The sequence below is a fragment of the Lutra lutra genome, chromosome 5 (genome assembly GCF_902655055.1).
Source record: "Lutra lutra chromosome 5, mLutLut1.2, whole genome shotgun sequence".
Classification (NCBI taxonomy): Eukaryota; Metazoa; Chordata; class Mammalia; order Carnivora; family Mustelidae; genus Lutra; species Lutra lutra.
Genome location: NC_062282.1, coordinates 135,162,770 through 135,178,665, shown reverse-complemented (window position 1 = coordinate 135,178,665; position 15,896 = coordinate 135,162,770). Strand labels below are relative to the sequence as shown.

Sequence of the window (15,896 nt, the reverse complement as noted above, 5' to 3'; positions counted from 1 at the left end):
AGGCCACGGATTACAAAGGTTCACTTCAAGGAGACACAGTTTGAACTCAGAGTGCTGGGAAAAGATGTAAGTTTTTGTTGAGTGCTCAGCTTAACTGAGGCGGGAAGTCTTGTCTGTTCATGGATAACTTAAAAGACGTTGTGAAGTAAAAAGTGCCGTGTTTCTCCAGCTGCAGCCACATGGAACCAGGTTAATTGGCTCACGTGCACAACTTCTTCTCAAGGAAGTAAAAGGGAAGTGAGTAGAAATGAATGAGTTGGTTATGGAGAAATGTCATTTTAGTTTTAGCAAAGAGAGAAAAAAAACTTTCTAGGGCACAAGAGAGAATAGTTGGTGATTATCATTATTAGAGTAATTTGCTTAAAAGTACTATCTATGAAGGTAGGATTCATATCCTCAGAAGGGTGTGGGCTGCATATAGGATAAAGTGTGTCCTAATTTTGTCCCAAAGTAAATTAAATGACCTGTAGGGAGTCACACTTCTGTTTTCTCCCTAGTTGAGCATGGTAGATAAACTGGAGGGGAAATTCTGGAGGCTCCAAAGGACCGTGTAAGGCAAAAATACTGACCTTCTCCCTACAACTTGACAGTGTCCTCCAGGATTGTTTGGGTAACGGGCACAGTATTTGTTGGAGCCTGGAGGTGCCTTCATGCCTCGACAGGTGGCTTTTAAGAAACCATATCCCAAAAGGCAAGGATGTGAAAACTTCCTTTTAAGCTATCTTTGAAAACAATGCTCCCTTGAAGTGCTGTTATTCTAATTTGTATTTATGGGATAAACTAGTGAAAATAGGATGTATGAGAATCCATCCTCTGTGTTTTTGGTAGTGACTTTATGAAGACCAAAAACCTGAGTGGATGGCGTTGAATGACTTTCTGATGAGAGGTCTGTTGTAAAAATGAGATGAGTGAAGCCTGTGCTTCCGCATCTACATGTGGAGATGCAGGAAAGGAACAGCAGTGACGCCAAGCAGCAGGCACTCACACGCTGCCTGTGGAACCCTCAGTGAACTGACAGACGAGATTATGTACTGTCCAACCAGAAAACCTGATTTTTCTAGAAAAACAATACAGTGATCCCTCCCTGAACTGTGACAGACTGCCATTTATTGATAACATTAAAATTGGATTTTGAAATGAGTTTTAACTTGTCCAGAGGGGATATTCGAGATTTTTAAAGAAGTGATAGTCCAAACACCTCATACTAGTTTGAAACAGTCTGTAGTTTTCTTCAACTCCTGATTAGATGCATCAATCTTTAAGGATGGGCTATAACATTGAATTAAAAATCATCCCAAAAGTACAACAGCTAATTAGATATAGTAGAGCTATATGGTTTTCTTCCTGTCTTGCCACTGGTTTCACATGACTTAATGCAAGGAGTAAGTCTGCTCAATATGTTGAAAATACTGTTCTGTGTTTTTAATAGGAATATTATAGCAACATAAGTCTTTTCATGGAAGCATTACTCTTACTTACAGTCATTTTCCCTCTTATACCTAAGTTATTTTTGTGAGTGAGGTCCTTGGTTCATCTACTTTTATGTTATCATTAGTGAGCCTTAAAATGTCCTCCGCCTCAGGATAAATAATTTGGTAAAGTTGCAGCTAACTTATTTTTTAACTTCTTAGGTTTTTCATTATTAGGAGAAAACAAAACAACAAAAAATTGGTATTTTTCATGAGACTTTTTTTTTCTTAGGCAGAGGGAGAAGCAGACTCCATGCTGAGTAGGGAGCCCGATGCTGGATTTGGTCCCAGGACCCCGGGATCATGACCTGATCCAAAGGCAGATGCTTAACTGACTGAGCCAGCCAGGCACCCTTCCGAGACACCGTGTCTCCTAGGTCGTTAGCATGGTGTCATCAATCTCTTGCAAGGTGTTGAACTCAGTCTTGAATCAAAGGGATTCTTTTTTTTTTTTAATAAGACATTAGTCTAACCAAAGCACTCCATTTCGTGAATGTTCTTGCTTTGCAGTCTGTCTTCTTTCTCCAACAAGGTATTTCTCTGTGAGGCAATGATTTACATAATGGTAGTATTAAGTTGATTATTATGGAGACCTAACTATAATCATAGATTAAATATAAAAGCCCCCTGAAACCTATCACCTGGGCCAGTAATCATAGTCAGCTTGAAAAATGGTTGAAATGCTTATTCTGGTTTTCTGCTCCACCGGTCCAGTCAAAGAGACTTAACTCAGTATGCTCAGTGCTGTTAGGGACCAAATTCAGAGATTCGGTTTCCAAAAGAACAGCAGTGTACTACAGATAAAAGATTTTTCCTGGTGTCATGCTATGCCACTAACACTGTCCAACTCCATTTTTTAATAGTAACTGTGTCCAACAAAACACACCAGCATATCTTAATAAATACAAAGAATATACTAGTATGTACTGTGTATCTCTTCCTTTGCATCCACAAGGAAGATCTCCTCTTTGTCAGATATAACCTTAATGAGTTCGGTGATTGATTTTTTTTTCAGTGATTCATTTTTGAGAGAGCAACAGGTAGTTGTCCACAACTAAAAACTGATTTTGTAAACATTTATTCCACTGACAGGTTCAGCAGCTAATTATTATAAATACTTTTATGGATTATTTAAACTTCAAAATAGGTACTGTGACTTCAGTAATACCTCCCAGAAAATAAAGACTTTTAATATAAAGGTCTTTGATGATGATTGTAGAAAATCTAAGAAATATACTATGAAGAAAATGAAAATTACGTACTAAAACTCAGAGGTAATGATTATTATTTTGGTGCAATCCCTTTCAGATTTTGCCCTGTTAGCACATGTATAATATATGTACATTTGTACACATATGAATACATTTCATCCCTTGTGCGGTTGTGTACACAGGTTTTATATTTAATATCACATCGTAAGCATTTCTCCTTTTATTATACTTATTCGTATGTGCCTGCACAGTGTTTGGTAATGTGTTTTAGTTTTATGGGTTTGAACTTTTTTTCTTAATTTTGTGGTTCAGTTTTTTCCTTCTGTTGTATCTTACAGCTTTATTCTGCTGGTAGATTGAAAGCTATGGAATTTTATGTTGATCTCAAATCTGGCTGTGTTACTGAATTCTTGTGTGCTAGCCAAGAGTTCTTAATTTGATTTGCATAAACTTTTGTAGGTATATAATTATATCATTTGCAAGGAAAAAGAATTTATTTTCTCATTTCTGTTATGTTTCATCTCTTCTGTTGTTGGTCATAACTTATAGAAAAGTGTTAAGTGATTTAGTAATATAAAGCATCTTTGGTTTCTGATTTTAATGAAAATATCACTATTCCACCACTTACGTATTAGCTCTTGGTTTTAGGAATATATGTTTATTATGAGGGGTTTAAATTTTTAAAAGTCTGTTACCAAATGGTTGCTTTACACTGAATTGCTTGAGAGTGAACATTGTCACCTGTTCACTCACTGAGTAATGCTTATTTAAGAAATGCAGATGAGGGGCACCTGGCTGGCTCAGTCGGTAGATCAGGCAACTCTTTTTTTTTTTTTTTAAGATTTTATTTATTTATTTGACAGAGATTCCAAGTAGAGAGGCAGAGAGAGAAGGGGGAAGCAGGCTCCCCACTGAGCAGAGAGCCCGATGCGGGGCTCTATCCCAGGACCCTGAGATCATGACCTGAGCCGAAGGCAGAGGCTCAATCCACTGAGCCACCCAGGTGCTCCAGATCAGGCAACTCTTGATCTCAAGGTTGTGAGTTTGAGCCCCACGTTGGGGATAGGGGTTACTTAAAATCTTAAAAAATAATAAATCAAATAGCGTGGAGGACAAGGGGAGTTAGAGAGGAGAAGAGAGTTGGGGGAAATTGGAAGGGGAGGTGAACCATGAGAGACTATGGGCTCTGAAAAACAATCTGAGGGGTTTGAATCGGTGGGGGGTGGGAGGTTGGGGGAACCAGGTGGTGGGTATTAGAGAGGGCACGGATTGCATGGAGCACTGGGTGTGGTGCAAAAACAAGGAATATTGTTATGCTGAAAAATTATAATACATCAAAATAATAGATTATGAAACAAGCATAAAAAAGAAAGAGTAAGATAAATAAATCTTTCTAAAAAATGGGGTGCCTGGGTGGCGCTGTTGGTTAAGAATCTGACTCTTTTTCAGCTTAGGCCATGACCTCAGGGTTATGAGATCAAACCCCACGCACTCTACATAGAGTCTGTTTAAGATTCTCTCTTCCTCTCCCTTTGCCCCTCACCCATGCTTGCTTGCACATGCTCACTCTTTCTCTCTAACAAATAAATTAAATAATAATAATAAATCAACAAATAAAAATTAAAAATCCCGACAAGAGAGGATAGTGGCTGAGACCAGGGTAGCAACATTTCAAGTGCTAAGAAACTGTTGGATTCTGGATTTAGCTACATGGTTTAATGGATGTTGGGAGGTATGAGAGAGAGGAGTCCTTGTGACTTGAAGGTGTTTGGCCTGAAAGGCAAGAGGAATGGAGCTGCTGTCTAGTAGGGAGAGGAAGGCTTTAAGTAGAGCAGGTTTGGGGAGGTATATCATGGGTCCCATGTTTAACACGTTGCATTTGAGATATCTGTTAGACATCTAAGTAGAGACATTTAAGAAGTGGGCTCTATGAGTCCGGAGTTTAGGATCGAAGTCTGGGCAGGATAGTGAGATCTGACAATCATTGACATATCCTGGTATTCAGAGCCATGAGTATATGAGGTCATTAGGAGAATGAATACAGATAAGAAGAGGAAGAACCAGAAAACGAGGCTGAGAAGCAATAACCAGCGAGGTAGGATGAATACTAATTGTATCCCATTGTGCCAACTAAAAATCACGTGTTATGTCAAATGATGCTGATTTGTCAAATCAGAAGAGAACTGACTGCTGAATTTAGGAATGTATGAGGTACCAATAAGACCATTTTCAGTGAATTGAAGAGTGAGCTTTATCTCACCAGTTCACTCTTAGATCTCTGCACCCTGGAGAATCACAAGGGACATGTATTCTTTACTGTAGTACTCGTATGCAAGAAAAACCCCCTGAGGTTCGCCTGGGTGGCTCAGTCGATTTAAGTGTCTGCCTTTGGCTCAAGTCAGCATCCTAGGATGCTGGGATTGAGTCCTGCATTGGGCTCTTTGGTCAGTGGTGAGCCTGCTTCTTCCTCTGCCTGCCGTTCCTGCTGCTCGCATGTACTCTCTCTCTCTCTCTCTCTCTCTCTCTCTGTCAAATAACTAAAATCTTTAAAGAAAGAAGAAGAAAAATGGAGACTCCTGAGAGAAGTCCGTTGTTAAGGAACACCCTCTCCCATGCACGTTAATTAAGAAAAAAGCAAAAGAGGGCGCCTGGGTGGCTCAGTGGGTTAAAGGCTCTGCCTTCAGCTCAGGTCATGATCCCAGAGTCCTGGGATCAAGTCCCGCATCAGGCTCTCTGCTCGGCAGGGAGCCTGCTTCCTTCTCTCTCTCTCTGCCTGCCTCTCTGCCTACTTGTGATCTCTCTGTCAAATAAATAAATAAAATCTTAAAAAAAAAGAGAGAGAAAAGAAAAAGAGGTAACGGGAGGAGTGGAACTGGAGAGGGTAAATGCAGACGGCTCTTTTGACACAAAGAGGAGCAGGTAGGATGGTGGCTGTTAGGGGAAGCAAGTCAAGAGGTTTAGTTTTTTAAGTTGGGAGAAATAATAGCACATGTATATTCTGGTGAGAATGATCTCATATGTGATGAACACTTGGTGATGTGGTCGGGGGGAGAGACTTGCTGGAACGGTATTCCTTGAGTGGACGACAGGGGATGAGAGCTAGTGTATAAATAGAGGGGTTGGTTTGGGAGGGTGGCCAGGACCGTTCATCTCTGGTTAGCAGGCAGGAAGATGGAGCATGGGAATGTAGATTAGGGTAGGTGGGTGGTTTGCTTATGATTGTTCTCCTTTCTGTTTTGAGGGAACGAGGTATCAAGGTCATCAGGTGAGGCTAAAGTTGGGGAGGAAGTGATGGGGGTCCGAAGGAGGCAGAGGATATGGCTTAGTAATTTTGGAGAGAAAGTAGACAAGGCACATGTGGTCTGATGTCATCCTATGATAGCTTGGTAGTACAAAGGGTCCTGAAATTTAAAATGAGCCCACTCCTGGTTTGCTTTTCTCCACGCACGTTCAGCAGTGCTGGTGCAGACACGAAGCAAGTGAAGAGTTGGTTTTGTGAAGAGAATAGTACAAAGAGAAGGGCCAGGGAATTAGGTGAGCCAATCCAGTGGTTTGTCACGGAATTGAGACCGGGTAAGGAAGAGAGCAAGAACTGTGAAAGAGGGGTGGGGTCTGGTGGGAGGAGGTCCTGGTTGGAGAAGTTGAATGCTTGTTGGCGATGGAGAATTGGAGGCAGTAAGCTGGAGAGAGAAGGTGGTGGTCAGAAGTTTGGGGGCTGGGCACTGAGATCACAGAGGAGCTTCAGCTCTTATAAATGAGAAGTTGTGGGGCAGGGTTTCTCGCCTCCTATCCCCCACCCCTGCAGCATCAAGGTACAGTTTTGGTCATCACAGCACCAGACGGGGCAAAGAGGCTGCTGGCATCCAGAGGGTAGAGGTTGAAAGTGCTGCTGCACATTTTAGAACATGTTGTCTACGGACAGGACATACCACTGAAGCTGAGAGTCCTGCTGTGGGGTGGCAAGCACATGAGTGAGTGGTTGGGATAGGGAGGAAGGCAACAGCACTGGGAAGTTCAGGGAACCGAGGTGTCTGGGTGTTGGAGGTATTGTTTCTATTTACATATTGAAACTTCCAGTAATTAAGACAAGAGTAGTATTGGAGTGTGCGACCTGACTGCAGTAGCTTTGGTGTTTGAAGGGGAAGACTTCAAGGATGACAGCCACCAGAGATATGGCTGGTGGAATGCAATGAGACCCCAAGCTGGGAGTTGTAGGGGGAAGAAAAGAGAGTGATCTAAAAGCGGCCTTGGGGAGCAAGCAGGAGTCTTCTCCACTTTTAGGCTCGGTGACATGAGGACACTGGGGACAAGAGGCCGAGCTCCCGCTCCAGGGGGCTGCGGTAAAGACAGTATCGTCAAGGGAGAGCAAGCTTCCCCGGCACATCAGGGCAAAGGCAGTGTAAGAGAGCAAACTGGGGGCAAAGGGATTTTACAGTTGAGAGGCCACAATTGTAGAGAGCGCGAAGGAAGGGTTTCAGGAGTTGAGTGGTGGTGGTGGGGGAGTGGGGGGACAAACTAGGGGAATTGCTGAGTATCATTTAGGGGTGACAGAGATCAAGAGAGCATAATAAGATGGGATCTAGTGGATTCGAGGCAGATAAAGGTGGAGAAGCTATGGATGTCTGAAGGGAGTAGGGGTTGCTTTTCCGTTTCTGCTCATCTCCGCTGGTGGTGGAGGTAGAAGGCCAGAGGGCAGTGGGATGGTCCCAGTGTGCAGTGCAGTCTTGCTTGTTGTGGAAGGGGACCTCTCTTACCTGTGTGGTGGCTGGGGGACTTGAGCAGGGGTGAGGGACCTGGGGGATGCCTCCAGCCCTGAGACTCACCCGCTGTGAGGAGAGCGGCTGCCGCGTGGAGCACACAGGAGGTAAGCACGGAGGCAGACACGCTGATCAGGGCAGGTGATGGGAGGGCAGCCACTACAAGGATGGAGTGAAGTGGGCAGATCTGGGAGGCACTGAGGAGGTAAAAATGTTCTGATGGGTAGCAGATGGAATGTTTTTGTGAAGACTCAGGAGGGGTTGGGATCATACCCAGATACCTTGGTTTCATCAACAGGGAGAGTGTTCAGTCTCCAGGAGGAGGCCCAGAGGTTGGCCTAAGGCCTGAGAGATTGGCTCCCTTTTCCCACCCGAGATTGGCATGTACATTTGTTGAATAAATGAAGGGAAAAAATGAGGCTGTGATTACTTTTATGTAGAATACATCATGAAACTAACCTCAGCCTAAACTTACCCAGCGTGACGGGATGTCAACCCAAAGGGTTCCTGGCAAGTCTGGCCACAAGTAATTAGATGCATTTGGCCGAACTCTCTGAGAAAAGGACACAGGAAGTCCTGGAGGCCAGGAGTTGTCACTGTTGATCAGTGAGCCCCAGAGGTCTCACTCACGTAAGCCAGGGGTTTCTTCACGTTGGAAGTGCAGCTATAGATTTAAAAATATTCTTTGTGTATGGAAATAATTCCAAATTTACAAAAAGTGGCCACAATTAAAAGATTGCAAAGAACTTAGTCATGGACATTCTCCCATTTCCACTCACTCATTGTTAATGTTTTACTGCATTTCCTTTTTTGTTTCTCTCTCTCTCTCTCTCTCCACACAACACACACACACACACACGATTCTTTTCTGAGTGATTTGAAGGTTTTCATGTGTTACACATCTGTAATTACTCAGTGGGTATTTCCTAAGAATAGGGATGCTCTGTGATAGACCCACAGGACAATTATCAGCTTAACAAGTTTATGTTGATATAATACTTCTATCCTCTACTTTCTACATTGCAGTTTTGTTGGTTAGCCTAATAATGTCCTTTATAGTATTTTCCCTCTCTGGTATAAAATCCAGTGAATCTTTGATCTGAAACATTTTTGTAGCATTTTTGTTTTTTATGACATCGACTTTTTTTTTGAGAGAGCAGGTGCATGTGCTCGAGGGCAGGGGTCGGTAGGGGTAGAGGGAGAGAGGATCTTAAGCAGGCTCCACGCCCAGCATGGAGTCTGACCCGGAGTTCAATCCTAAGACCCTGAGATCATGACCTGAGCTGAAATCAAGAATTGGACCCTTAACTAACGGAGCCACCTGGGCACCCTACATTTTGGAAGACTACAGTTCTACCACACTTTTTAAAAATAGAAGGCTTCTGGTCACATGTTTGTCTGTTTTTTTCTTGTGCTTGGACTTAGGATCTGTGTTCTGAGCCAGAAAGCTGCATCCGTGGTTGTGCCCTCCTTAGGACATCGCATCTGGAGGCCTGGGATGAGCAGCTGTATCTCTTGGTGGTTAGACAAAGTTTGATCTCCTAGTCAGGATGTTGATTTCATTTCCCACTGAACAGTTACTGTTTTTCTTTTTCCTTCCTTATAGATAATAGGTAATCTGTGGAGAGATACTTTAATTCAAGGCAGATAGCCTGCTCCTCTTCAGAATTTCACTGTAGGCTTAGCATTCCTTGAGGATTCTTGCCTGATCTGGTCTTTTATTGTGATGCTGGTCAAATGCTGATTTTCTAGTCTTCCACACCCCATTCATCAGTCAGCCCTGGGCATTCCACTGTCATTGGGAGTCACACACACACTCTCTCTCTCTTTTATTTATCCTATCAGCATGGAATTACTAATCCCCCCACCCATGGTTTATAATACATTACTTTACCTAGCTATTTTGGTGCTCAAGTTGTCCTAGATGTGGTTAGTGGGAGCTCCTTTAATCTGGCTCCTGTGCCCTTTTGACCTAACCCTATCACTTTCTGGGGTCATTTTCTTCCTTTTTGGTACAATTTGGTGTTTCAGGTGCATCTTGCACCTACTTTGCATCTATCCTATGCCCGCCCTGTTATCAGCCATTTCTCCAGTGAGTCCTGGTTCTGTTCAGAGGGGAAGGGTCAAAATCTGGGTGTTAGGTGTGGTCATTGCTCCTGGGGTGACTTTGATTTTTGGCCTTTTCAATGGACAAAGCTAAGGAATACACACGGGCATGTATACATACATACAAAGATAAATACATATATACATATGTGAGCATATGAACATGCTCATACTCACTGTAGAAGCCATGAGTTCACACCATATCTCCAATTTCCATCCATCCCCATAGCATTCTTTCTGGCCTTCTCTCATTTCGTGTTTGTATGTCCGGAGAACATTGGCTCCCAACAACAAGAACACATTCACTTGTTTGCTCAGTTCTAAAATTTATCTCAGATAGTTTGAGAATTGCTTTGTCTAAACCACTGAAGCGGACAGTTAGTTGCAGTTCTTTTATTCACGTACGCCATCTTACCAAGACTGAGGGCATATGGCCAAATACCGTGTTCAGGATGTACTTGGGTTGGCCCTTCCTTCCTGCTTTCTTTACTCCTGAGGTTTGGCATTCATTTGTGATCTGGTTAGGTTTACTGTTTCAGCTTTAGATCCCTTTCATATTCTTACTTATTTTATTTTTTTTTTTTTTGAAGCTGTAGAAGATTAATGTGCAAAGGTCCAAGCTGTACAAAAAGGCACAGAGAAGGATCACTACTTCCCATATGCTCTCAATCCTGTTTCCCTACCCTTCCTTGTAGGTAACCAACTTTAATGTTTTATGCTTCATCCTTCTCGACTTTCTGTTTGTGCAGATAAGCACATTTGAGACATTTTCCTTCTTTCTCCCCTCAAAGTAGCACACTGTGATATGTCTTTATACTCAGCTTTGCTTTCACCTAGTAACACCCCCTCGAATTCTCCATCAGTCCATCGAGAGCTTTCTGGTTCTTTTGTGCATCTACATAGGACTCCTTTGAGTGTGTCCCGTAGTTTACTCAACCACCCTCTTCTGCTTAGACAGTTTAGGGTAGTTTGCAATTATAAATTTTCAATAGTTTGCAATTATAAATTTTCCTCCAGTGACGTTCTGCCTGTGTATTTTTCTGTTGCGGAAGGAGCATCTTCGGGGTAAATTCCCAGGCATGGGGTTGTGTGGTCAGAGTGTAAGAGTGTTATCCCCATCTCTAGCTCAGGTTTTGGTGCCACTTCACACGCCCATCTCCACATATGAGCGCACTGGGAACTACAGACATGTTCTCCCCCACGCATTCCTGAGTGCGGCTCCCTTAGTACTAGTTGAATCCTGATGCCACACAACAGCTTGGTTTGGCATCTCTCAGGCTTGGAGATGGATCACTAGCCATGGGGTCAGATAGCATGGTTTAGGTCCAGGCCTCCCACTTTCTCTAACTTTGCACAATTCACTGAGCAACATTTAACTCATATTTCTTTATCTATAAAGTGAGAATGATAAAATCTCCCTAGGGTTGTTGTGAGGTTGAAAGCACCTAGTCTGAAGTTGGACTTAAAATAGGCTCCTGATTTATGTCTCTGAATCAGAATTGTGTTGGCCTCCTGCCACCCAGAGCTACTGAGGCTTTACACAGGAAGGGCTCAGGGAGCACCTTGTTCTGGACCCATCCCTGCTGGTGAGTAGCTTTTGCCAAGGCAGGAAGGGGAGCACAGGTCTCCCAGGGCCATGAGTTTTCCTCTGCTTCACTTGCTGGTAGGTTTGTTGACTTTTTCTATAATTAAAACACATGGGCCACATATTTGGAAAAAATTTTTAAATTCTGCTCTAAGACATTTTTAAATTGAGTATCAGTAGATCTTACCAGAGATGCCTTCATTTTGAGAAGCTTAAATAACATTTGTAATTTAAAAATCTGTAACAGTTATAAACTAGGAATAACAATTATCTCTCAAAAAATAAATCTGTAAAAGACAATTATCGTATGATTTCACTCTTATGGAATTTAAGAAACATAACAGAGGAGCATAGGGAGGGGAAGGGAGGGAAAAATAAAGTAAGACAAAATCAGAGAGGGAGACAGACCATAAGAGGCTCTTAACTCTAGGAACCAATCTGAGGTTTCCTGGAAGGGAGGGGAGGGGAGATGGGATAATTGGGTGATGGGTTTTAAGGAGGGCCCTTGATGTAATGAACACTGGGTGTTCTATGCAACTGATGATTCACTAAATTCTACCCCTGAAACTAATAACACTCTATATGTTAATTAACTGAATTAAAATAAAATTTAAAAAGTAAATCTGCAAGTAGAAGAGAGAAATGCCAGTATGTTAGTGAACGCTATGGTTTGTCTAAAGAGAAGGTGAGGAAAAGATAGAGTAAAACAAAACCAAAAGCCAACCATCTGGATGCCTGGGTTTGCATCCGTGCATTTTCTCTGGTAGGAAGCAGGATAAGCTCAACATAACAGTTTTCAAAGTTTACTGAAACATGATACAAATATTCTCTAATGTTTTGGCTCATGTTTTTTCTTTCTGAATTTTTGGGAGGAAAAGGAAAGAGGAGAAGCAACACAATCTAACACATCCTTTCCAGTGCTATAATTTAGGTTTCTGGGGGCTAGAAAGAATTACATGCAGTTGCCCATCAAGCAATCAATCTGTTCAGCTGTAAAAGAGGTAAAATTTTTTTCACATTTAGTAAATGTTTTGGAATATCACCCCCACAGCAGAGAAAAAAGTACTGGAATATTTTTGCTGTTTTTGTTCTTTTATTGTAAAATGTTTATGCAAGAATGGAAATTAATTTGATTCTCCAGTTGCTCCACTGAAATGCACAGTGATTTTTAATTCAAACTGTATTACACGCATTTCAAAAGGAATTTTTGAAAAGTAACCATGTGTGTGTGGGGGGGGATGTGTATGTGTCATGTGAAAGTTTCTAATCCAGAGTACTGAAGAGTCCTTCTTTGAAAAGAAATGCTTTTCTCATATAGATCAGGGAAATACAAGCACCTTACCAGCTTTTGGAGACGGACTGCCAGAGTGCATCCGAAGGAATGCACAGATCTGAGTGTTTTTTGTGGCCCAGTTTGTTTGACTACAGCACTCTCTGATGCCAATATTACAGGACACGAACACCGTTAAGAAAGACTCTTTAGGGAGCACTATGTAAAGATAAAGCTTGGAGCGCCTGGCTGTCTCAGCTGGAAGAGTGTGTGACCCTTGATCTCTGGGTTCTGAGTTCAAGCCCCTCATCGGGTATAGAGATTACTTAAATAAATATAAAAAGAAAAGAAAAAGCCTGAAAGAATGAGGTGATATTTTACTCTGTGCCCTTCCCAAATAAGAAGATTGTTAGTTTGTTTTGTGACAGGGCTCACGGTGAATTCTTTACTGAACTCAGGATGCCTAGAAGAGAGAGCAGTGGCAAACACAGGGACAGTCACTAACACAGACATTGTGCTCACTTTCTCTCGTAGCTCAGCTTTTAAGGCCCTAGTCATTCTGTCTCACCATTTATAATGATAATTTTTCAAAGCACAATTTTCAGTTCCAGCCCTTGCCTGCCTTTGCATGATTAGTAGTTAATTTCAGTCATTGGCTATCAACCCTCTGAATTCAGATTTTGTTTCTCCCCCTAGTGCCTAAGGTCAGTTAACAATTGCCAGGTATGGGGCACCTGGGTGGCTCAGTGGGTTAAGCTGCTGCCTTCAGCTTAGATCATGATCTCAGGTCCTGGGATTGAGTCCCGCATCAGGCTCTCTGCTCAGCAGGGAGCCTGCTTCCCTCTGTCTCTCTGCCTGCCTCTCTACTTGTGATTTCTGTCAAATAAATAAATAAAATCTTTAAAAAAAATTGCCAGGTAGATACAAATCTTGTTAAGAGTACACATTAAAAAACAAACAAATCTACCATACTTTAGAGTTATTATTTTTTTTTTAAAGATTTTATTTATTCATTGGAGAGAGAGAGAGAGCACGAGCAGGGGTAGAGGGAGAGGGAAAAGCAGACTCCCCGCTGAGCAGGGAGTCCAACTTGGGGCTCGATCCCAGGACCTGGAGATCATGACCTGAGTTGAAGGCAGACACTTAAGTATCTGAGCCACCCAGGTGCCCCCATACTTTAGACTTGTAATCTTCACACCCCCTTTTATTCTCTCCTCTGCCTCTGTGTTCACTGATGATCAGAAAGCTCTCTGCTATGGGCCTATCCAGTTTTTATGTAATGACTGCCTCTTAATATTGTTAGAAGTACTAATCTTTTAAAAATATTTGCCGGTGCATTGTGCCTGAGGTTACTTCTGTGACTTTGGAGGTAGGTCATATAGTAGGATTGAGAAGATGTTTAGCCCATAATTCTAGGGAGCCTGGGGAAGGCAGACTGTGTCTTTCTGGTTTCTCCCCAAGATAGCAACAGAGGAACCAGTAGAGCATGGACTGGCTGTGGCAACAAGGGTCAGGCGTGGGAGAAGCAGTTGAGAATCAACTGGGCCCAGGGTGAGTGCATTTTGGAGCTCATAGTGGATGTGAGCCCCTCCAGGACCCTGCCAGTGATCTCAATACACTTCAGAGAAGCTAGGCTGAAGTAGGTTTATTTCCTGAAGCTTGCAAAGAGAAACAGCCAGCAAAGATGGGAAAAGGTTTAAACCAAGAGATCCAAGGGAGTTAGGTTGGGAATTCATTGATATGATACAGGTCCTGAATTCTCACAAGTGATAGAACTGGGAGTTTGAGCCAAGTTTAACTAGGGCTCCAAGGTGCAGTGAAACCCCCACACAGCATCCAAGTTACAGGTGATTTAAATGCTCAGTTTATAAAATAAAAATATTATAAAAATCCATATCAAAAAACCCGTGTGGCTTAGTTGTCTGACTCTTAATCTGAGCTTAGGTGGTGATCTCAGGGTTGTGAGTTCAAGCCCCGTGTTGTACTCTACACTGTTGTGTAGAGCCCACTTTAAAAAAAAAAAAAGAGAGAATCAGAGAACATAGTTTTTTTTCTGGCATGAAATGACAGAAGTTATAAAGGTGTTTGAGTGCTTTTGCCAAAAGCAAGCAGTTGGTGCTTGGATAAAGTATCTTAGCAGCAGGTTGGAATGTACCTCTGAAGTTGTATCTACTCATCTTTGTAAGAATGAATGGAAAGGTGCTAATTGTCTGTGTCTGTTTGGAAAAGGTTTAGTAGGAGAGAGAGACCTTTGTGATGCCATATCAGCCCCATTCATGCCAGTGGTTACTGTCCGCGGCAAAAATGCATGGAATTTACTCAGAATTCCTGGTTTCTTTTTTCCTTAGGTTAACCCTCCTTTAAGTATTTGGATTATCCTGCTAAGAGTGGGATAAAAACCAGGCAGCTGGTGTTACAGCCCTGTATTAATGGAGAACGCGTTCATACTTGTCATTTGCACATGGCAGAAGTAATTAAGAGGCCTGTGGGAACCTCTTTTGTTCCTTTAATATATTTGTACCCAAGGAAACTTGAGAAAACCCAATTCTGGTTGGATCTTGAATACCTTTTCTCCTTTCATAAAGTAATGGTGGTTTAAAAAAATACATATATATAATATCCTGTGGCTGGGTCTCTATTTGAAAAGAAAAAGAATATAGATGTTTATGTTGAGAGTAAAATGAAAAACAGCCCGAGAAAAGTTTGAGAGGATTTACTTTATTTTTAAGATTTGAATGCTTTTTGTTTCTCCTCCATTTTTAAAAACGTGGATAAATGTTATTTAATTACATATTTCTACATATGTAACTAAATAACTGAAAATTTGTTTTGGGGTATGCAAATGCCACCTTATTTGTGGATGCTCTTGCTAAAATTTTAGTTCAAGTCTCAGTGTCACAGAGTAGTCCTTCCTGGCTACCATTTCTTGTCGATCATAATAATAAGTAGGTCCTGGCCCACGTGGTGGTCCTTAAAAACACTTTATCTTAATCACTTATCGGGATACAGTGTAATCACAAGCAAAGTTATTTTAAAGGAAATGACCTGTGCATTATATTTTTGGGTAATCCAGTGACCTTAAAAACATGAACCTATTCTATAAGAAACTCTAATAGTGGTTGCCTCTGGGGAAGGGGATTAGGAACAGTGGTGGGAGAGAGATTTTAGTTATCAGTGTGTGTCCATTTTGGTAACTTGTGGCATTTGTACCATGTATGTATATTATATACTAAAAGAACAAAAGTAAAAGGAAAAAAACCCCTCCACTCTAAGCATTCCCGTCTCCCGTCTCCTGGTGGGATGCTTGCTTTCCCACCCTCACCCCAGAGATCTTCTGTGATTTCCTGTGTTCCCTCTTCCCCCATTTCTTTTGCTTTTGAGGAAAACCTTTTCTGAATTCATTAACTTTTCTCCCTTATCTCTAATTTTGTAATTCCTACCCCTTTCATGAAAGTCAACTGAAGATTTCTTACCGTGAAAGGCAGTCACCTCCTTTCA

The 15,896-nt window shown here is 41.9% G+C and overlaps 1 protein-coding gene across 3 annotated transcripts in view; it reads left to right on the top strand.

The window, feature by feature from the left end:
- The window catches only part of EPB41L4A (erythrocyte membrane protein band 4.1 like 4A), a 258,448-nt gene that overhangs the window by 159,068 nt on the left and 83,484 nt on the right, over positions 1–15,896 (top strand). For all 3 annotated transcript variants that reach the window (XM_047729879.1, XM_047729878.1, XM_047729877.1), the window contains exon 10: positions 3–66. In XM_047729879.1, the coding sequence (XP_047585835.1) occupies positions 3–66 (64 nt within the window). The remainder of the gene's footprint in view (positions 1–2; positions 67–15,896) is intronic.